The following is a 23,717-nucleotide window of genomic DNA, read 5'->3' on the forward strand; positions in this document are numbered from 1 at the left end:
TTCTTACTGAGTGACGGGGAAGAGAACGTTCATCCATACATTGATGATATCCTCCAAGATATCAAAGCGGCTGGTGTAGTGATTGATACCCTTGCCATTACTCAGCAAGCTGATGATCAGATGGAACATTTAGCTCTTAACATTACTGGTGGACAGTCATTCTTCTGTCATGATCTCAGAAGCAGCGCATGTGTGAACGAGGCCCTACTGTGGACGATCGTTGGAAGACCTCATCTAAACATCGCCCAAACGCCAAACATGGTAGGTGAAGCCAATTGTGATAGTAGATTAAATTATATTATCCCTATTTTTAAAATTGATGAGCATTATCACAGAAGATCTGATATCGAAACGATACCTCACAAAGCACTTTAGTTTAATTTACCAAGAACCAGAACATACAGTGTAGCTTCAGAAGCTTCAATTACGCCGCAGCTCTAATTGCTGATGCACTGTTAAACAACTCTCTCAAGATGCTCCTATTTTGAATTCACTGGCTTCCCATCAAGGTTGCGATAACCTTTAAGAATTTGTTCCTCGGTTTTCGATGCATTCATAAATTAGCACACCAATGCAATCCCCTTGTTATCAATTATAACCTATCAGAAATGTATCGACGCTCGTCAATAACTGGTTCCCTTGTAATTACAAAAGTTTCGAAAGCTTGAGGAAAGATCCTTACCTCGTGCATGCCCCATTTCGTGGAATAGCATGCACAATACACGTATGTACTTAGATATGAAAAAAATGTTAGGTATTTTCATTATTGATTCCTGGGCACTCTACAGTGCGTATCAAAAAAAAGTTTACACTTAGAAAAAATCATGTAAAATTATACATTTGTAATATCCTGAATATTTGTCTACATTTTAAGATTGGTATACAGATCCATTTAAGCAAATGACGATATAACTGTCGAAAAATATTTCCGCTTGAGTGAGCACCACTGACTTTTGAAAAGTTAGTGAAAAAATGTTTTGCGCAGAACTTTGAAATAGTTATGCGAATAAAAGTAGACCTTAATCATGAGGAACTCGTGGAATTTAGCTAGTAAAATGATTTGAAGATATCTTTTAACCTTTTTTAACTTGTTTCCTTGCCCCAAACACTCCGAAGAGTGCATGGCGCTCAACCCCACTCCCCCACACACTGAGGCCATCGTGACGACATTTGCTTTACACTTAGCTGCTGTAATTTACATGAAATGGCTTACATGTAGGCTTGATTTTCATTTTGTTAATCATTGTCAAGCTTGGGGAAAGTGTGGAGAAACAAGTATTAATTGAAAAATATAGTGTAAACGCAATTTAAATGATAAAAACGTAATAAAAAAATGCTGGAGATGTCTGATATAAACTTTTGCTCAGATTCAGTTATGTCCTCAGATCCAGCTGGCACAAAAATAGGTAAAGGTTGTGCTCACTAAGTGTTGAAATTTTAATGTGGGTGGCAAAATTGTTACAAAATGCTTGAATGCATCCGTTTTATTTCAATTGACTAAAAAAGCAAGGGAAATGTATAAGAAATGTTTCGCAGGATAAGTTTGATATCGCCCTTTCCCCTTGACACAGCGTGAAAACGAGAATTTCTGCGAGCTTTACAAATATGGACAGAGCTCACATTAAGCCCCTTTCACAATTGACGTACGACCCGCGTACGACCTGTTTACGACCGCCTGCAACAGTTTTTTCTTGTCGTTGCACGATCGATCTCGTGGTGTCTTGCGAGCACTCGCAGTCGTTGTAGACGATCGCCTAATCCTAAGTGGTCGGAGGTGGTCGTGACTGGTCGCATCTGAACTTTGAACATGTTCAAAATCCAAACGCGATCAAATACGACTGATTCACTCGCATCAGGTCGTACCATCGGTCGGGCGATCATCGTGTGTGTGTTGTTCAAAGTTGTACGACATGGTGCGAGAGGTGGCACAACTAAGTATAGTCGCATTTAGTCGACTGGAGGTCGTACATCACTTGCACATGTCCTAGAGACCTATAGAGACCAGTCTTGCGACTGGATGCGATTATATAAGACTGTTGCAAGACCGATCGAAATTACGGTTTACAACATTGCACTACCGTTGGATTCGCATGTATGCGACCGTTCAGCCCCTTTCACAATTGACGTCCGACCAGTTTACGACCGCCTGCAACAGCTTTTTTCCTGTTGTTGTACGATAGATCTCGTGTTGTCTTGCGAGTACTGGCAGTCGTTGTAGACGGTCGCACGAACTCGAGGTGGTCGTTACTGGTCACAATTGAACTTTGAACATGTTCAAAATCCGAACGCGATCAAATACGATCGATTCACTCGCATCAGGCCGTACCCGGGGTCGTACCATCGGTCGGGCGATCATCGTGCGAGTGTTGTTCAACGTTGTACGACTTGGTGCGAGAGGTGGCACGACTAAGTAGTCGGATTTACTCGACTGGAGGTCGCACAACACTTGCACATGTGTTAGCGACCTAAAAGTACCGAGACCTCTCTTGCGACTGGGTGCGATAATATATGGGCCATAAGACTGTTGCAAGACCGATCGCAACGGCTTACAACATTGCACTACCGTTTCATTTGCATTTATGCGACCGTTCCACTCGCAATCCCTCGTGCAACACTCGCATGTGATCGCACGAGCACAATAAGAGCACATGCGACTTACTCGTGCAACGGGGTTTACTAGTTGTTTTTGTTGTACGACAGCTGTTGCAACTGTGAAAGCCTCTGTGCGATCTTATGAGATGACTAGCGATTGATGCCTGTTGCAGCCTGTCGCACGATCAAAAGGTCGCAAATGGTCGTACGTCAATTGTGAAAGGGGCTTAAGTGTAACATTCTGTCAAAACCATTACTTTCAGTGGATAGATGAGACCCAAACCCAAGATTATATGTGAAAAAAATACCCCCATGTTGTATATTTTTTTAATTCCCAGGGCGTTTCCAAAGTGTAAACTTTTTTTTGATACGCACTAGCTGTAACGAGCGTATTTGGATATTCATTTAGTCACAAAGGCCCATATTCTGAAGTCGGGTTTAACTTAAACTCAGGTTTAAAGTTGTGGTCTAAGTATGGACAGCCAATTGTTACATAATCAGTAACAGTAGAGATATTATACTTCAGCTCATTCGGCTCTCAAATCATTCATAATTGTGTAGGAAGTATAGATAGATGATTGTCTTCACCATCAATGAATCAGGAAAGAGCACAGTAAACATAAGAAACATACAACTTAATACAAATTATGCTACTTATGGCTTTCCATACTTAAACCACAACTTTAAACCTGAGTTTAAGTTAAACCCGACTTCAGAATACGGGCCATTGTGATTGCTATCATAATGATTATTTTCATATGTATTATTTTTTTCTGATGTATTTACTTGTAATTTCTGCTCTGGTATAGTAGAGAAATTGTGCTATAGATATTATATAAATGCTTTGATCTTTTGGATACCATTTTGTACACTTACGTTCATATATCAAGAGCTTGAAGATATTTTTAAATGACATGAATGACATTGTATAATAATTATGAAATACTAAATTAGGTCAAGATTGGAGATGTCGAGGTACCAAGCCAACACAATTCTCCAATAACGACAGTGTTTATCGATGCAGAGGAAGGCAACGACACTATGGTGGCTGTAACATGGCTTGATTTTTTGGATATGAAAGTTATACTTGAAGGACCAAACGGCGAACTTATCGACCGCTTACATTCTTCGTACACCGTTGATCATACTGCAGGAATAATCACAATCCGAATACCTTTAGCCTCGGTAAGATCAGAACCTGCAAAATTAATTTAATAGTCGAAAAATTACTTTAGAATTAAACAAATAATTTTGAAAATAAGAAACAGGCCGATTTCTGAAGTTGATTGGCAAGGCGTAGTAGAGTAGCCAGCTGGGGTACATCAAAGAACACTAATCGGCCTATTCACCTTTTCATCGCCTATTTGAGATTGATGAAATTCCACCTGACATTTAGTTTATAGACTTTCTCTCGATAAGCTTTAGATTGAGTTCACAAAACTCATTTCAATATCATACAGATACCTGCTTAGGCGTAGGTCTGATCGAAGAATCATCTTCACTTTTTGAAGTTTAGATTGCTTTAAGAATGTTGTCGTCTTTGGTATATCCAAAAGTGCTTATGGATTTCTTGAATGTTATGCTTTTGATTTGTAGCCTGGTAACTGGAATATACAAATGATCCATCAACAAGTGCACAATGAAATTGTCGGATTGACTGTAACCACGAAACCAAGACAGAAAGACGCAGAGAGAGTGGACGCTCATGTCGTCTTAAGCACAAGGGTTTGTAAACCAATTATAACCTGATTAATTCATAACTGCCATTCAGTTTTGACGTATGATAGGAAAAAACTGATATGAAAACAAACGTTTAAGGAAAGCCTGTTGGAAATGAAATCGATTTTTTTACCTTGGAGAACCAACTTGATAATGTCCAAACGAAAAAAAGATACTCAAAGAGAGACTTATGAAGCTGCCTTCACTTAAATTGTAGAATGATTTCAGGGGTTCTTATATATCTTCATCTAGCAATAACCACAGTCCGTTTTCTTTTTAATTTGTCACAATTCTGTTAGAATGGTACTCGGTCTTATAATTCTACTTCCATACCCACCATTTTATTACAAAAAATTGTGAGTGCAATGAAACTTTTGATTGTCCTATCAAACATTTGTTACTTTTTGTTTCTTAATTGATTGCCACTGTTTTTAACACGTTCTTTACTGGCGTTTCTTATTTTTTTTCATCTTGATGTGTATAGAGTATAAATTTCATGAAGGATCCTAAGCTTGGAATATATGCAATCGTTCGAAAGGGACACAGTGTCGTTAAGGGAGCCGATGTTGAAGCTGTCGTTGAAAATTCGATTGGTTCTATCACGACAACGATCGCCCTAAAGGATCACGGAACAGGTAAATGAAAATTCTTGTAATTAATGAATCAGATAAATTATTAGACAGGAAATAAATGGATACTAGAATTCTTACAAACAAAAAATAATCAACAAAAAATAATTGAAATAACAGTAGGACAAAAAGTAAAAAAAATCCTGATTTCCATTTTCGAAATTTTGTACTCCGAAAATAAATTACTGCCCCTAATTGTGATTGATATTAAAAATACTGTCGATAGTAGAACCATCAATTGTCGGCATGTGCAAGGGAACATTGGCAGCGATCCCGGGATACTGGGGTAGGGGGGGGGAATCAAAGTAATAAACAAAGTGACTGAAAAAAAAATAATTAACAAACACAATATAACAGTTCACTTAGTTAACGAAACCTTCGAGAACCCCCCCTCCGATTGTCGCGAAAGGATGCGTTGCGTTAACGCAACACTCCGTTATCAACAGGGGGGGGGGGGAGATTGTACAAATATTTTACTTTGGTAAATTTAGCGTTTCTGCTATTGTGCTGTTGTTCTGTCTGTATATACCAATAACATATGTTTATTTTATAATAACAAAATAATCAACCAAACACAATATTGTGGTCCCGACCGTCCCGTTCGTGTCAATTTCAATCAGAATGTATCTATTATTTTAAACATGATTATTAAATTTTGTCACATATAATTTCCAGGATCGGATTTCATGGAGGATGACGGAGTGTATTCAGGAATCTTCCTAGACTTTGACGATAATGGCAGATACAGCGTTACTGTAAATGTTCTTGGTACAAGCACAACAGTGCCTTACTCGACCAGAAGTAAGAAAAAGGGTTGAATTGAAAAGTCCGACTTTTCATGATACCTGATCAGTGCCCATCGAAGCCCAGTCAAATTTTGAAGAATATTCCACAGGAGATTTTTAGCCATTTTATTTCATATGCATCCAGAAATTGTAAGCACTGTCACTGCAAAATATTCGTAGTAAGATAAGTTTTATATAAAAAAGGGGTTTAGTTTGAAGCTTTCGGTATTCTAAAAACATAAAAGGCGAAAAGTTTTGAAAAGGGTATAGAAAACAGCATCTGCAACCCTTATTTAAAACACTGCCCCTCCCTGGCCCTTTCAAAGGGCAATTTACCCTTTTTTGCACCCTTTCATGCATATTTAGAGTGTGTTGACGATAATTTATAAAGGCAACCGCACACTTTACGACTGGTCCACGATCCGAAATTGGAAAAAAAACTCGTATTTTGCTCTTTTTCTGAAAATGTGAATGAAAAGACCCTTTTTATTTGGGGGTTCAAATTAGCTGTAAGAATAATTATGTAAAAATTATGGATGATTGCACGCATATGTTTTGGAGTAAAAGTCAAATTCGATTCAATTTGTAGCCAATCGTAAGATTGCTTCCACTTCATTACGACCACATATTCACCTTTTTTTAATTCTGATGGTAGCATGGTAAGGATAATAGCACAGACACAGATTTTAACATATTAATTGCACAATAATTTAGAACTTTACACAGTTTAAGATGTCACATGACTTAATATTATCTCTTGTAAATTCTACATTTTCGTTCGTTTTCACCATCATTTCATTTGAACCTCACAGAACGACGGGCCGTTACTCCAACCCCACGATCTGATTCCTATCCATTCATGCGATCAGCATCAGGTGGGGTCTTCGTTGTGGATAACTTCACCCCAAATGCTCCGGATATCTTATCTCCATCTCGTATCCAGGATCTTGCATATTCTTCATTCTCCTATGAGAATGCATCGGTCGTTCTCACTTGGACGGCTGTGGGAGATGATCTGGACCAAGGAACAGGTAGGGAACTGGTGCCACAGTCACACCAATGAAACCGGCTCCAGGCCGATCAAACTTACTCTTTTACTTCAAATGGCATACCATCGGTCGATTTGGATTCGATTTCTTTGGTATGTGTGTACCATTAGGGTCGGCGAGAGGGTCATCACCGCGGACAACAGAAAATTACCAAGCTGTTTATTGAAATAAGCGTCCCAGATACATGATAATGCATATAACCCGTTTGATGGAACCAGGTTCATCCAGTGTTCGACGGTTAACAAGTAAAATAAAAAGTAGTATTTAGTGAAAAAGGAACAGAGAATTGATACAGGATATTTCTAAATTCATGTAAGGGCTTGGTTACAAATTCCATTAAAAACCCCTAACATGCCTAAGAACGCCGTACGAACGATTTAAAGACGATTCTGGAAGATATTTTACGAAAGACATACGAAACAAGCGTTCCGCGCAGATCATTCGTTGACCGTTCGTAAGTTCGTAGCTTGGTCGATGGTCTTTTCTAAGATTTTTTTAAAAGTTTGTTCGAAACCCCTTCTTCGTAAAGGCCATGGACGTCGCAAGAACATCATAAGAAGTACGCAAGATTTGTAGGGTCGAGAAAGAATTCTTGAAGCCCTTTATTCTTACCAACGAAAAATCGCCTCAATATCTTCATTGAGAGCTCTTGCGATGTTTGTAAGAACGCCTTACGATTGGAAATTCGTACGGCACTCTTTTTTTTTGTCGTTTGTAAGACGTAGGCACACAATTCAGGCAAAATAGTAAACTCTTCTTACAAATGACTACTTCTTGCACGTACGACCATCTAAAAATCGTAAGAGGGCCGTACGGTTGACGAATGAATAACTCAAATGATTCCTCCGAAAAAACCAATAAGATTTCAAGGGACATTATGAAACCCAAAATAATTTTGTTTCTCAAGGTCTTATGTCGTTCTTAAGACGGCCGTAATAATCTCTGCCCTAAATACGAATCTCTACGAAAGCCACAATTCGTACGAACAGTAAGACTTGACGTACGAACCATCGTTCGTAAAAATCTTTGACAAAACCATCGACCAAGCTGCGAACGCTGATTTTGTACGTCCTTCTTGAGAAGTTCATACGGAATGGGTTGAGTGTCTAAACATCGTACGGCCTTCGTAGCAGTTCTTAATGTTATTTATTCTGCTAATCGATTAAATTGACAGCGTGATCAAAATAGTTACAGCGATTTTTACCTAATTTGTATGGGCAATATTAGCCAGATGTATCCACAGCCAAACATTCATGTATACTGCAGATCAGATTTGTTTGAGGAATTTGTTGGGTTTGTTAAATTTATGACATGGACTTATGAGAATTTCACTTTTATTTCCAGCATCTGAGTATGAGCTGAGGTACTCCAACGACATCGATTTTCTGAAGTCAAACTTTACTGAAAGTCCACTGGTTGTCGAACAACAGATCCTTGATGGAAACCTGTCTTGGATATCTCCCGCTGGTCACTCAGAGATATTGACAATCCTCCTTCCTGTCCTAACAGGCAATCACAATTATTACTTTTCTATCCGAGCATTGGATGAAGCAGGCAATAAAGGAGCAATATCCAACATTGTTTCCGTGCCGATCATAGAACCACTTCTTGTTAACCCATCAGTCCCTGTTACGAATTATACTGACAGTATCACTGTCACAGAATCGTCCACAGAGAGGACTCCTTCTCAAATGTTTTCTGATATCTCAACTGATGAGCTATCAACGTCCTTACCTGGGAACACTGATTACACAAGCGAGGGTCTTCGGACAACCGATGCAATGACTGGGCCAGCGACAAGCCCGGTTACCAGGGACAAGTCCTTAGTCACGACTGATAACACAACCTCCATTCCTGTTTCTACATATCCTGCAAATGCAGGTACATACTCTTCCGTTTCAGGTACAGTTCAAGTTGAAACTCAGGAACCAAAGACATCAGTTGAACGGAGTACCTTATCCTGGACTACAAACTCTAGGATCACAACCGACAATGATTCCTTAAACACGACACAAAAGACCACTTCCACACCTAATTCTACAGATCTTTCTACCAGAAGTGCACACTCGTCCGTTTCGGGTACAATTCAAGTTGAAACTAGGAAGCCAAAAACATCGCTAGAAAGTGGTACTCAGTCTCATTCCGCGTCAACAATGTCTAAGCAACCCATAACTGCCAGCACTTCTCTTGCAGGTGTATCCTCGACCAATTACCTCTTAAGTACGTCCAATCCTAGTCACACGGAGCCACGAGTGAAAACAGATAGCACCCTATCTTCAACAGAAGGACGTGAAGGGTCGTACCCAACAGATCCAGTTGTTAGAGAAACACCGTACCCGACAGTAGTTGATACAGAAAGCACGTCAACGAAAGGAAACGAAGTATCAGACACAACCGAACGTCAGGAAACTAAAGAACCGGCAGACCTTGGCCCCGCCCTCGCCATTAGCATGACCATTATCCTGGTGGCTTTTGGTGGTATCCTTGGTGCAGCATTTGGGGTTGCCTATCACAAGAAGAGACAAGCCAGGATAAGACCCAGAGATGATGCCGCAGAAAGCTACCAATCTGAAAATAACAACTCTCTTGAATACCTGAATAATGATAATTCGTCCGAACATTCCCAAGCATAAAATGTTTGTAATTGCATTCATTTACCTCTTTTCATATTTCGAAAAATAATGGTATTTCTAAAAGAAGAAGGAGGAGAAGAAGAAGCAACATCAGCAGCAGAAGAAGAACGAATGAACAAGAAGGAAAAAAAAGAAAAAAGAAGAACGAACAATAAGAAAAAAATATATAAAAAAGAAGAAAAAGTCAAGGAAAGGTAGCATTAAGTAAGAAACACAACAGGAGGGGAGTAAGAATAAGGGTGACAAAGAAGTGGAGTTTACAGCATGGACCATGATTACAGCAATAAAGTTTTTAACTAATATCGTTTTATTTGCTTTAGCCGGATTATTTGCTAATGTACAGATATATATTCGCAAGTAACTTAAAAACAGGAAGAAATTGGAAAATTATAACTAAAGAAATTACAATTTTGAAAACAATGTGTATAACCATATCCACTAGTATATTTCCCGATAGGGAATAAATAATATAGGCCCTATATGGGCTATATTATATTCAAATAATCATTAATAAAGAGAGAAAGGAAAAAGGAAAGACAATGAGAATATAGATTAAGAAAGATAATAAAAATAATAAATTATATCACCGGCACGCCGTTGTTGCAATTTAATCTGAAGGCCTACTGACCGCACAGAAACCTTGTTAGCGCTAACAAAGACTCTGTTACAACCGGTAATGTGGCAGCGATGCCCAATGTTACAACAATGCGATACTTACACATTGAAATATTTTTTTTTGTATTTCACAATCCTAAAGATGTGACAGGGCTTACTGCTAGCGCGTCGTTCAGCGGTCGGAACTGGACTTTCTTGTTTTGTGCTATTTTACCCAGAAATATTTTTATACACAGACAGTTTTTGCTTGCTTTTCTTTAAAAATGAAAAGGATTTTAACTAATGATATTATAATTTTGGATAAATTGTTGAGTATTCAACCAATATATTACCCATCATAAATTGTCTCCAAAGATACGTTTATAAAATTCAAAATTATGAGCATCCTTTCAAATTGTGAAGATACTACCCATTCTCCAATACTCTAACCGACAAAAGCTATTTGATGCAACGCAATGAATAATCAATTGTAACAGCATTAATACAATGTATAGCGCCATCTTAATAGTGAGTAAAAAAAGCCAATAGTCAGTATTTGTTCCAAGATATCTTGCTGTTACATCGTAAACACAGGAGAAAACATGATGTTTTAAAAATGGGTGTCCTTTCAACTAAGATTTGAAAGAAAAATCGTATCACCTGTTTACAATACCCCCAAAATGGGAAAAAAAAACCTTTTTTTTATTTCACTGAGACAGACAGGTATATCCTACATTTAATTTGTAAAACAACTCAACAACCAGGATAGATAAATGTTTATTTTGAATAAACAATAATGATATCTTTTTTTAGTATATAAACGACATTCTGTCCTTTATTTAATTCGAGGATGTTAGGAAATCCATCTGTGTGAATATTGAATGATTGTTTACAAAGGGGTCGATTACACGCCTTATTATAATCATTGTTGACGTTATTGTTATCATTATCTTTATTAAAATTATCATAACTGTAATTGATGTCATAAATACCTATGCTCCTATTATTACTCTCATTACTATCATTTTTCTATTGAAGTTGTGATTGTCATTGCTATAAAAAGAAGAAGTATATAAATCTATTATACTATGTAAAAAATGTAAAAAATCTGATACAGGTAAATTCACAATTAGAATGTCATAATCAATAAGTCAGGTCCCTAATCTCACTCCGTCACCTGCTGCCCCATCATACTGATTTTTTTTTCGGGGAGGGGTTTACAAAACCAATTCTCAAGCATGAACTGAGACTAAAACATCGGAATACAATTTTTTAACCTGTAAACAAGAAGGCTAATAATATGGGAGAGATGACGCTTTGATCATTTGACTTCTTAATGTGCTGGAATGAAATTGAGGTCTTTAGTGAATTTTATCCAAAAATTGTTGAAATGAGAAAAGAATATCTCGACTAAAATTTGATATCTCTCTACTACTTTCAGCAGGATTTATTCTTCATTAGAACTAGGTCTATACTATTCTATCCCTTGAATATAGCTTTCTGATACAATTTAAAGATAAGTAGTGTTCTTAGTCGATATATATATATTAAGGAAAATCCATCAATGATTAATACAGTTATTATTTCTTTTATTTGTGACGTCATAAACGAGCAACTGCCTCATAATTATATTACGTATTATAAAAAGAATAAATTTGATTCTTTAATGGCTCGTGATGACTTGTTATTTCATTTTTAGAAACAGGTGTGAAATAATGTGTGTATTGATACACTGGAGGTATAATAAAAACCATTCTAATTTTTTTCTGAGAAAATGACGTATCGTTGATTTTTTTCCCCATACCATATGTCAGTGTATGTAGGAAAGCTGCTCGCATCTGACGTCACGAATCGAACAATTACAATTCTAATAACTTTTTTATTCTTTGATGGATTTTCCTCAAACCTTTGCTGATATCAAAAAAGATATGTTATTTTACATTAACCTGAAAAGGACCTGTCTATTTCAGATGTATTGAGGACGGGTGGGGGGGGGGGGGGGCTCCCTTGTGATTCTAGTCCGCACTTCGCGCGATCGCGCTGAAATTTGGCATGCACATTCTTTACCACATAAACTACAAGCCAGTATTAAAAAAAAATCTTAAAATAATTTTCTTATATTTCCTGAATAAAATATGTAATGATATTATTTGGATATTTAACGCCCAATTTTGTAATCCAATTTAAAGTTTTCCACAAGGAAAAAATGCGAGCTCCAATTTTTTCCTTATTTCTTTTTTTTGGGTGTTTTTCATTGTTTTTTCAATGGAAATTATCACAGACCATTTAAAGGACAAGTCCACTCCAACAAAAAGGTTGATTCGAATAAAAAGAGAAACATCCAACAAGCATAACATTGAAAATTTCATCAAAATCGGATGTAAAATAAGAAAGTTATGATATAATTCAAACAATAAAAAACAAAAGAAATAGTGAGTGAGGGGCATCATCGACTGTCCCATTTGCATGTCACTGAGTTGTGCATATCACTGTTTTGTGAAAAATAAGCGGAAATTTAAAAGGTCATAACTTTCTTATTTTACTTTCGACTTTGATGAAATTTTCGGTATAATGCTTCTTTGATTTTTCATTATTTATTCAAATCAACATTTTTCTTGGGTGGACTCTACCTTTAATTAAACCATAGATTAATTAAGCAGACCAATTAAAACAGAAAATAACCACACTTTTATAAATTTTATCTACCTTTGTACACATAGAATGTCATGATTTTGGCTCAAAAGTTGTGCGAGAAAAAAAAGTAGTCAATTGAGGGGGAGGGTCATGCCCCCGACCCTTTAGAGTTAAAGGGAAATGAAAGCTTTGGAACAAGTAGGCTTGTGTCTAAATATAATAATAAAAGAATAAGAACAAAGAAAGTTTGAGAAAAATCGGATAAATAATGAGAAAGTTATGAGCATTTGAATATTGCAATCACTAATGCTATGGAGATCCTCCTATTGGCAATGCGACAAGGATGTGTGATGTCACATGTGAACAACTTTCCATTAGATGGACTATAAAATACCCTCAAAGTGTCCCTTTTTTATTTTTTTTTTATGGTGATACAAACTCTTTATCCATGACGAATTCTTTAAAAATCTGTTTTACACGCCCTCAATTAGAAAGAACACATGATCTACTGGTAGATGTAATAAAAGAGGCAATTTAAGTGAAATATATACTAAAGTAATGGGAAGAGTTGTTCACAAGTGACATTACACATCTTTGTCACATTGCCAATTTGAGGATCTCCATAGCATTAGTGATCGCATTATTCAAATGCTCATAACTTATTCATTATTTGTCTGATTTTTCTCAAACTTTCGTTGATTTCTTTGATTTTTCTGTTTTCACACATGCTATCTTGTTCCAAATGTTTCATTCTCCTTTAAACTTTTTGTCAGGGTGAACTTCCCCTTCAAATCACTTTAGGCATAAATAGCTAGAAGAGCGCTAACCTTTAGTGAAGAATACCTATACACATACATATATCTACAAAAATATGCCACCCAAAATAGTTTCCTATGTAATTTATTGATTTTTAGATTGTTATGTATTTTCTTCTTTTTCAGAAACCTTTCTTTTTTATTGTTTTTTCGACGAACTTTGATGGGGACACTTTTGCAATAATAAATAGCATGAAATTAATCAATTTAAGCCTGCAAAAGTAGAAATAAACATACATTTGTGACTTTTTGGTTGAAAATACAATATATTTTGACCTTGTACACGTTTTGAGCAATCTTTGGTCTGACATGCATATACAAAAATTATGCGTAATTTCTGAACTGCGTACCCTGGCATCGCAAATTCGCGGTCTTAATATGCAAGACTTGAAAATAAAAAGTCAGGGAGCGGCGCGGTCAAAAAATTCGCGCGGCGATATGGTAACGAAATTCGTCTAATTGACTCCTCCGTTAAAAAACAGTTAATTATTATTTCCATTATGCGATCAAGTTGCTTTCGTGCATCAGGACATGGATTCTAGTAGGACATGTAGGATCTATGATCAAGGATAAGCAAACACAGATTAAACTTGATGTCTTTTTTTCCTTTGGTTTCTGACCATCTAACCGCCTGAAAAGTGGAAATCCTTAAAGGAAATTTTGAGTGAGAAGTAATATCCTGAATATAAGGATTGACCTCTCCGGGTCTCAGACAGAAGGTTTCCGTCCAGGCTTGCGGGATGTCAACTCAATCCACGGATACGAATATCATAACGACAGCTGAGATCTGCACCACATCCGAAAACTCATCCGAACAAGAACTCCTAGATTATCTTATGTGTGAGTGAGATTTAATGAAAAATATGCTCCCTTGATATAGATAACTTGTGAGATAACGGTTACCATTATCTCCGAACAGATATTGTTTGGACGATAAAAAGTGGTAATTTTAAGTCAGTGGCGGATCCAGAGGGGGGCGCCCCGGGCGCGCGCCCCCCCTATTTTCGCCGGATTTTTTTTTTTTTTTTTGGATGGTTATATTTACTGGATTGGTACAATGTAGTCAATTTCAAGGGCTAGATCTAGTCAAAACTATATTTTAACTTACGCTCATGGCCTTTGTGTTCGCACAAATGCACCTCTGTCATACTGTATTGCAATATGTAAATTCCGGAATTCCAGGGCGCGCAAGTCTATTGGTTGGAAAGTTGCACCACTTGTAATCGGGATATGCAGTGCAGTGACCAGTGTGAAGATGTTGGATTGGATATCATTTTTTCCCGAAATTTTGTGTTTTTTGTAACATGCGTTTGTCCGTCTTTATGGCAAATACATTTAAATTGTAAGTAACAGATCGCGAGAGAAAGTGTCAACGATACGAATGATAATGTCTATCCCCGAGATTATTCTTCACTCAAAGATGAAGCCCTATATCGGGCGCCATGTGCGCAGCATTATCATTCTGCCTTGGTCATGTACGTTTTCACTGAAATGTATAGGTCAGACATATTTGTATTTAATGTAAACTAACTTTTACACTTTCTGGTAGATTCAGAGGCATATTATCCAAGGCGCTCCAACTAAGTTTCGCCGAAGCAATCATTCCAACGAATTATCAAGGACAGTGGCGTAACTACGGGGGGGGGGCATGGGGGGGCACATGCCCCCCCAATCGGCTGGCCAAAAAAAAAAACGGGGAAAAGAAGAAAACGAGGGAAAAGGGAAGAGAAACGTAGTGGGGGAAAGAAGAAATTGTTGTTGATCATAGTGTTATATTATATTATGTTATATAACATAAGAAGCATTTTTTCACAACTTCATGAAACATTATTTGCTCAATTGTGTCTTCATTGTTCCTGGCGCTCGCATAGACTTTTTAACGAGATACCTGCTGTACTAAAGCCTCCCGTTTTCAAATCAACATACAACAAAATAATATATTTCCTCGCAATTAGAGCTATTATTGTTATAAGTAGGGATATATTCTTCTTTTTCATGACTACTGAAAGTTATTTTAAGGTCTTAATATAAAACATTTCCTGTCCGTGCTAACGTTCGCATTAGTGGATTGGTGAGATTTCTGCTCTTCATGAACTCCTAAAATCAGTCCTTAAAATGTCAATTTTTCTGATCTGAATATAAAAAAATTTAGCTCGCGCTTCGCGCTCGCATCATTTGGTTAGTGAAATACGTGAGGTCTTAGTGAATTCCTACAAACAAGCCTTGGAATGCCCCTCTTCATGTCCGAATTTCCTATATTTTCAGCTCGCGCTTCGCGCTCGCAGTATTTCATTAGTGAGATGCGTATAATAATCATGATTACAATGACTTCAAAAAGTGATCCATGTGTTAAGATGTAATTCTAACAAAATCAGCAAGCGCTTGGCACTCGCATTAGATGACTATGGTGAGATATGTATACTCTGACTTAATGGATTCGTAACTATAGTCCTTAAAATATCCATGTTTGTGGTCAATATATACAAAAATTTCAGCTCGCGCTTCGCGCTCGCATCATTTGGTTAGTCAAATACGTAGGGTCTTAGAGTATTTCTACAAACAACCCTTAAATGCCCCTCTTCAGGTCTATATTTCCTAAATTTTCAGCTCGCGCTTTTGTGCTTGCAGTATTTGATTAGTAAGATGCGTATGATAATCATGATTACATGACTACAAAAGGTGCTTCATGACTGTGTTTAGATGTAATTCTAACAAAATCAGCAAAGGATGGCAATAGCATTAGATGACTATGGTGAGATATTTATACTCTTAATGGATTCTAAAATATAATCCTTAAGATTTCCTTGTTTAGGGTCAGTATATACAAAAATTTTACCTCGCGCTTCGCGCTCGCATTGTTTGTTTAGCGAGACAGTAAAGTATCATGATTACAAAACAATTTGCTTATAATGTCAATTTTTAGCCCTCAATATCAAAAATTTTCAGCTCGCGCTTCGCGCTCGCATTATTTAATCAGTGAGATACATATCCGTTTGATGGCACTGCATGTCCTTAAAATATCTCTATTAGGTCAGTTTACTTGACAACTGAGCGCGCTTCGCGCGCTCCCTAAGTGACCCGAAATTTTTACTGGTGCCCCCCCAATGCCGTGACCCACGGTACGCCACTGATCAAGGAGCAAAATTGTATATTCTCAATCACCAGTCGACCCCACTCCGCGTTTGCTGTGTATAGGCAGCTATATGTCAGCGTAAGGAGCGAAGATTTTATGTGAAAAATACTTTCGTGCTGGGGAAAAACGTCCCGAGGACACATTGTGTATTGTTAAAAAGTAGAAATTTTGACATTAACCCCCCCTTACCCCATTTTTAATGTTTGATAATCTATAGGTTTGCTGATTACAATATATCTTTAAAAAAAAATTGCCAGCAAAATCGAAAAAAAAAATAGTTTTAAAAATCTAGGGGGGACGACCTCTGGGAAAAGGTTGATTACCAGAAGATGATGTCGTTTTTTTTCTGTAGTTTGTAACAATTTACTGTGCATTTTGGGGAAAAAAGAACCAAATTTTATGCATGTTGCCATACGACTAAACAATTCTCGTTCGAAACACACAATGTAAATACACAAATGACAATAAACAGAATGGATTATTCGGAACTTATCGATTACAAGTCTCAGTTTCGTATCATTTAAATTTGACGTTTCAATCACACGATGCAAGCAAGTGAAGAGCCTTTGCCAAATGTATGTTTTGAATGACCGCTTATACGGTGTGTGACTGGAAACCAGCTCCTAATTGAGTCAGTATGTGTCTTTTATTCATGAAGTTACAGTGATTTAAGTGTGCGTTTTTCTTCTAAAGGTGCTCTCAAAATACGACTATTGGACATGATTTTTTGAAAAAGTCCTTGCCGTGGGAGGGGGGTATCCCCCCTCCCACACCCTCCCCCCGCTCGGTCGCTTCGCTCCCTCGCCGCTGGCGCCCCCCCTATTTCAAAATCCTGGATCCGCCCCTGTAAGTATATGCTGAGTATTATTCGTACAACTGTATATGGATACAATGGCAACACTGATTACGCATGATGCATGAGTAAAGAAGTTTTTACGCCTGTGTATACCGTTTATCTATAATATAGTTTTGAGAATTTAGAGGAGCAATAACGACATTGCTGAAACAAGTAACGATACAAAATAATTTTCATTTACCTTATAATAAATGCCAACCTTAAAGTGGACGCCACTTCATAAAATAGGCTACGCCCGTACATGGCGATGAGTCGTGTCAAGTTGACCTTTGCCTGATAAACATAGAGCATTGTTTATGTTGGTACCATAATTCTTCTCATCTGGGGGCCTTCCTCCATAATGTCCAGCGTCTCTTAAGGGAAAGAATTTCAAGAATTGACAAAGAATTTGTGTAGGTCATTTAAAGGTCAAGATAGATAACTAAAAATGTGAAGGAGAACGAGGTGTTCTTAAAGGTTCATCCTCCATCTACTTCCATGAAAACTCTATGATTAAAGAAATGAAGCGATAGTCGAACTTAAAAATAAAAATGAATAAAAACAGGATTCCTAGTGATAGAGTTTCATACTTAATACGATATTTAGAGTTTTGCAGTTTTTTTGTCAAATAGAAATTATGATATGGGTAACCGGGACACCCGGGACTATTCGCAGATTATTAAGCCAATCTTTCGCTTTATTAATTCTCAATCATTTCATAAGGAGCCGTTTCCCCTTCTGATAAAAGTAGAAAGCAAAGACTTTACACAGTGCAATCGGAAGCCGAACCATCTTTTGTTTTAAAATAAAAATATGGTTTCAATTGCATTTAACAAGTAACTCAGAAACAAAACAAAATTCGAAATGCAAAAACTTTATTCTATTCTGTCATCCAATATTGATGACTTGATAGATTTGGGTGAATTTATCTTCCTTTAGTGGTTTGAAAAAAAAATCAACTGAAAATAAAACAAAAAGATGGAAAGATAGAGGAGCAGCAAACCCTCAACATTATTTGAAATAAGAATATGATAATTGGTTGAAGTCCTCGAGATACTTTAAAAAGAGGAACTGTTTCAAGTTCTCAACTGATTTTCTTCGAGATCGAACCCCAGGGATCAAACTCAGTACAAAGAAAAAAATATCATGGTTGAACATCGCAATAAATTCAATTTGATGACTTTGGAATTGAATGTCATCTGTCCATGAGAAATCGGAGGATTGTGGGAGTAGGTTCAAAACAAAATGGTATCTAAGAAGTGAAGTGTATCTTTGAAAAGAAAAAAACACCCTTGGATGGAAATGAGAATGATCCGAATGATCCCTATGAATTTCCGTGCAACCGCCCATCTTCACATCTCATATTTCCGAATATGCTGTTAAATGGGAGGGGTCGCTGTCTGCACTCTAAGAGGGCATCGACGTATAATTGGTGACTAAAGCTTTTGACTATTTTGCAACAGTGCATAAAATTATAATCTAGGAAACGGATGAGTGAAAATGGAAATTCTTTTATAATGTATGATATTAAGAATGGTTCATATTTCAAACCCTCTTGCTGCAGTAAATGTCAGAGCTCGACAATGTTTTTTGATCAATTTAAACTGCTTATATTCATCATTTTGAGGTAAAGTTTGGAAACGCATGGACTTCATAACGTCAAGTGTGTACTCAGCCTGATTATATATACTGAGCTGAAATTTCAAAATTTTGACAATTTTGTTGGGACCAAAATATCAAGCGGTATTTGCCAGAATTGTGGCTTAATCTAAAACACGTAAATTTTTACTAATTTTCCCTCTTTGTGATGGGTTTTGAAGTCCTATTACGAAATTTATCTCTCGATCGATTATTTGACGTACTATAAAACTATACTAAAATTACGTTAAGATTTGATGATCGATGCATGGAAGATATATTATTATCCCAAAAATTTGTAAGGTATCAATCAAATTAATTTGATGAATTTTATTAAACCATATGCATTCTGCTTGAAAAGTGGCATGTCTATCATCTTTTCGTCACCAAAGTAGCGGGAAGGGTTTATCCCTCCATATTCCCGACAGTCAGACCATGACAGTTAAGTGCTATAAGGGCACAGTTACTATTTCATGATGGTCCAAACTATAATAGGAAAATGCGTCTAAAAATGGAGCGTAGAGTCCGGAATAAAATCCTATCGAGAGGAGAGACCGAGCGAGAGAGCTTCTGTGGGTTTTGTAAGATGAAGAAATACAAATGAATAATGTGGAGTGTTTATCCAGACAATCCCTTTCTAAAAGCGTATAGGGACCTTTGATGGGGACTATATTATGATGCTCATTTTCACGGGATACACATCATACACGCCAGGGTCATGTTCAAATTATGGACAATAAAATTCGGTATTGGTTTGATTTTTACCAAAGCCCTCCAAAATCCCATGCTCAGCGTGCCTCCCAAACTCCAATATCAAAGGATTGCACGTATTTCTTGAAGATGATTTTTGTATCCTGAAGATATTTGTGAACTGGATGAATCTCATGCCGTCTTTCGCCACTTGCTCCCTTGGTAATCAAAATCAAATTTTCCTATCAATATGGTTGTAATTGTATTGATCTTGGTTCGTGTTTTTATTCGATCTCTGGAGACCATTCTTAAATCCGGACACCATTTCAGTGAACTTCAGAGAGACGTCTTCAAAGCGGCTGAAGCTTTTATCACTTTTTGTATTTTCAACCTTGCGTTGATCCCTTGTTCTTAAATTGAATTCAAGTTCTGGAAAGTTTGTAACAATGTCAAATTGGAAGGCTTAGCATTAAAGGTAGTTGTATCGTACTTTTTTGTCATAATTTTCGCCATAATTTGTCTTCCATTGGCTTAAATTAAGGTCGATGGGGGATAGGATTCCCATTTTCAAAAGGGATGGGGATGGTCATACAAATTCACCATTATTTTTCAAGAACGATATTATCGTCAAACAGCTGATATCTTTCAATGCGGTAAACATGGTAAAAGTGCTTTAATTTGCCTAATTGTGCATGCTTGTGAGTGTGCGGAGGTATATGTCAGCAACCGTGAACGTAATGAGAATATCTGAGTGACACTATTAAACAGAGGACATTTGAAAACTTGGATGGTCCTTGTTTTCAACCTCTTAAATGGCTGGAAACTGAATACAGATGGTCTAAAAGTACTAATTAAAAAAATTACGATATCTGTTAACGTCCTTGGTTAATGAGAAAGTATCATAAGCACACATAATCTTCTTGGCATGTGTGTCCCTCATGTGTTATTGTATTATGTAGTCTGTTTGTTAGGGTTTTCTTGTTTTACAACATTTAGTAGGGTTTACGTACGCATGAGTGTGTGTGAATGATTTCATTTCCCTTTTATTTTTCTTTGAGGGGGGGGGGGGGGCTGCCCCTACTCCTTACCCAATTCCCACACCCATACAGTAGTTAATTACAACTACAAAAAAAATAATGGAATTTATGAAATAAATGTGAATATTTTCAATTTTCCTGGCCTGATTAAATCATGTTGAAAATTCATCATCGTGGTCCTCACGAACTTTTTATGTTTCACGATTTTTTTAAATAAATATTTATTCATCTTGTTTTATAGGGTTTCCGATAATGGCCCATCTGTTTTGATACAATCATGTATAAACACCTCTGTGACATGTTTTTAGCTTTATAAACCCGGGAGATAAACCAACTCTATTTCCTCTGCATACGCCTTCGGTTTAAGGTAGAAAACCCAACCTTTTTCTTATTTTTTTAAACAATAGAATTAGGCTTGACTGACCCTATAATCGTACTTTTTCGTCTGAATATCTGGAATCCAAATTATTTTTTTGTTGTTTTACGTCGATGATGTTTCTTCACGTTTATAGAAAGTCGGCTGGATGTGCACTCAGATCATGGTACAAAATTATTCAGGAACTTTCCTTGTCAGGTTTTTAGCTTAACTTTATTGCTGTAGCAATTCATATAATTTAAAACTACTGATCTATTGAAGATAAACTATACATTATATTGCAAGGAACAATAAAGGATAAAGCAGCTTGTTATGATTCCATAAAACCAGCCTTGAATTGACGATAATGGCATATCTTTCAAAAGCGTTTTATTTCGGTCTCGTCATCGGTGTATTTTAATGTGATTTTCGAAAATATTGGTGTTTTTATTTAATATACAAAAGTTAAAATTTTATTTAGCGAGGACATTGCTCCGAGTTTTGTTATTATGCTAATCAGTTCGGCTCACATCACCACTCGTTAGGCAAGTCAAAAGGTTTCGTGGTTATTAAGAATCATATCAGATATGATTCAATCTTGGTTTCAACCTTGAACCCTAAATTTCACATTAAGACATCCGTCATCGCGCCCTTTACGAGGAATTCGAAACTTCTTTTCATACTCTGTCACGGTGATGTTAGGGGCCATCTGACCATGACGGGGGGGGGGGGGGATTGTAGGGAATGAACAAGATCAATAAATTTAAAGTCCTGATAATATGTTACGTTATAACAGGTACATCAGCTCTTCATAACTTTGCCGGAACCGGGAATATGGGTGGACAGGTGATTAGGGTTGGGTTGGGGGTGTTGATGTATGGGTGCAGGATTTCCGTATATTATCCTAAGTAGTATGTTCTTTGAATACACTCTTGCTAGACATGGTAGATCAATTTTACTAATCAAATTTCTATTTAAAAAAAAAATGTTGTTATAATATTGTGTAAGAAAAATTGTCGGCCAAATAGTATGTGTGTGAGGGTGTGCGCGCGTGAGGGTGTGTGTGGAAGGGGTATTCTATGGCCCTTACTATTTGGTAGGCCTACTCTATTTACCCCTCTTTTGGAACCTTTCGCAAATGAGGGGCAATAGAAATAATGTTTGCTGATTATCACACTGCATGGCCTGTCGAGAAGTAATTAATCCAACTCAATCAACGTTTATTAACTATTACCGGTGATTGTCCCCTTGAACAAAGAGAGGTAGTTATGTTCTCAATTCTTGCATGTATATATCTAAACATCGGATCTAACACTCTCACGTCATCGTAAAGAGTGCTGAAAATGTGAGTCGTTACCATAGAAACAAAATGTAAAAGAAAAGCAAAACAGCTTGATTATTTTCTTAACGTTGCCTTAAGTTACGGAATGGTTAATTATCACAAGGCACCATCGTACCTTGCTTACTTATGACTCAATGGATGAGTGTATACTTACAAAGTAATGTTTGTCTTTGTTCTATCATCATTAGCTTGAGTCTCACATGGTCTGTTTGATGTCCCCGAAGTGTTTACTTTGACCATGGAGCTCCATGCTTTGTCCGCACAAGAAACAAGTCGTTGGATTAGTAGTGTCTCGTTTGATGTTTTCAGGTGCATTCGGGTACAGGTTTGTTGACCCTGGGGACCAGGTAAACACTTTTATATTTTGGTGTATATAGGCCTTTAAATAAAATGAAAGCGGAGTTGGTCCAAGCAGAATTCATGTTTATTCATATTGCTTATTTATAATGATGAGGATTGAAGAACATGATCAACGAAAATAAAGAAAAAATAAAGATAAACCGCAATGATAAAAATACGACAGCACCTTTGTCCATGACATTCATCATTATTCTTCATGTAATTGAAATTATTTTTATTATTATTATTAGTCTATTCGGCACTTAATCGTTCAGAACATTGTGTGAAACAATTTCTTCACCATTTCGGATATTGTTAACGTTTCTCATGCTGTGTATCGAACTTAATTCATCATGACTGAAAAATAAGTTTCTTCTGACGTTTCAATAATTGGATCACGACCTACTTCTCCACAATTTTCATTTCTACTTTACTGGAGGGTGATAAGGAAATGGATTGTGGGTAAAATTATTAAAGATGGTAGAGGATCGTTCCAATTAAAGACCCCTTTTTTAAAACACATCTGGTCCACTTTTGAGAGACTTATATGTATTTATTTATCTATTTATATATATATATATTTGTTTATTTATCACTATTATTTTTTTGCGGGGGGGAGGGGCTTGTCATATTTTTTAGTAAAATGTCCCCCTGGAAAATCCTGGATCCACCACGGCTTACATGCATGTACAATAAGAGCCAAAAGCCTAAATGGAACAACATTAAACGGGTGAACGGGATATGAAAACCATGTCCACGTTATAGTTAAATGATTGCCATGACTAGATGACTAGCTTGAAGCGACCAAAATAATTTATCCTCGATAATTGATATTCAATACTTATTCCTTCACACTAACATTTAAACAAGCTAAATCGTTGGTGATATATTTTCATGA

The 23,717-nt window shown here is 36.9% G+C and overlaps 1 protein-coding gene across 1 annotated transcript; it reads left to right on the forward strand.

The window, feature by feature from the left end:
* Positions 1-5,186: 5,186 nt before the first annotated feature.
* On the forward strand, positions 5,187-9,407 carry LOC121415431 (mucin-6-like). The gene is made up of 4 exons (XM_041608634.1): positions 5,187-5,226; positions 5,616-5,741; positions 6,538-6,756; positions 8,119-9,407. Exons 1-4 carry the CDS (start codon positions 5,187-5,189, stop codon positions 9,405-9,407), a joined length of 1,674 nt encoding a protein of 557 aa, XP_041464568.1.
* The last annotated feature ends 14,310 nt before the right edge of the window (positions 9,408-23,717 follow it).

Source organism: Lytechinus variegatus, chromosome 5, assembly GCF_018143015.1.
Source record: "Lytechinus variegatus isolate NC3 chromosome 5, Lvar_3.0, whole genome shotgun sequence".
Classification (NCBI taxonomy): Eukaryota; Metazoa; Echinodermata; class Echinoidea; order Temnopleuroida; family Toxopneustidae; genus Lytechinus; species Lytechinus variegatus.

Coding starts and splice junctions, on each gene's coding strand:
- LOC121415431 (XM_041608634.1), top strand. CDS start 5,187: ATGTGCAAGGGAACATTGGCAGCGATCCCGGGATACTGGG. Junction 5,227..5,615: donor AGCGATCCCGGGATACTGGG/GTAGGGGGGGGG, acceptor TATAATTTCCAG/GATCGGATTTCATGGAGGAT. Junction 5,742..6,537: donor AGTGCCTTACTCGACCAGAA/GTAAGAAAAAGG, acceptor TGAACCTCACAG/AACGACGGGCCGTTACTCCA.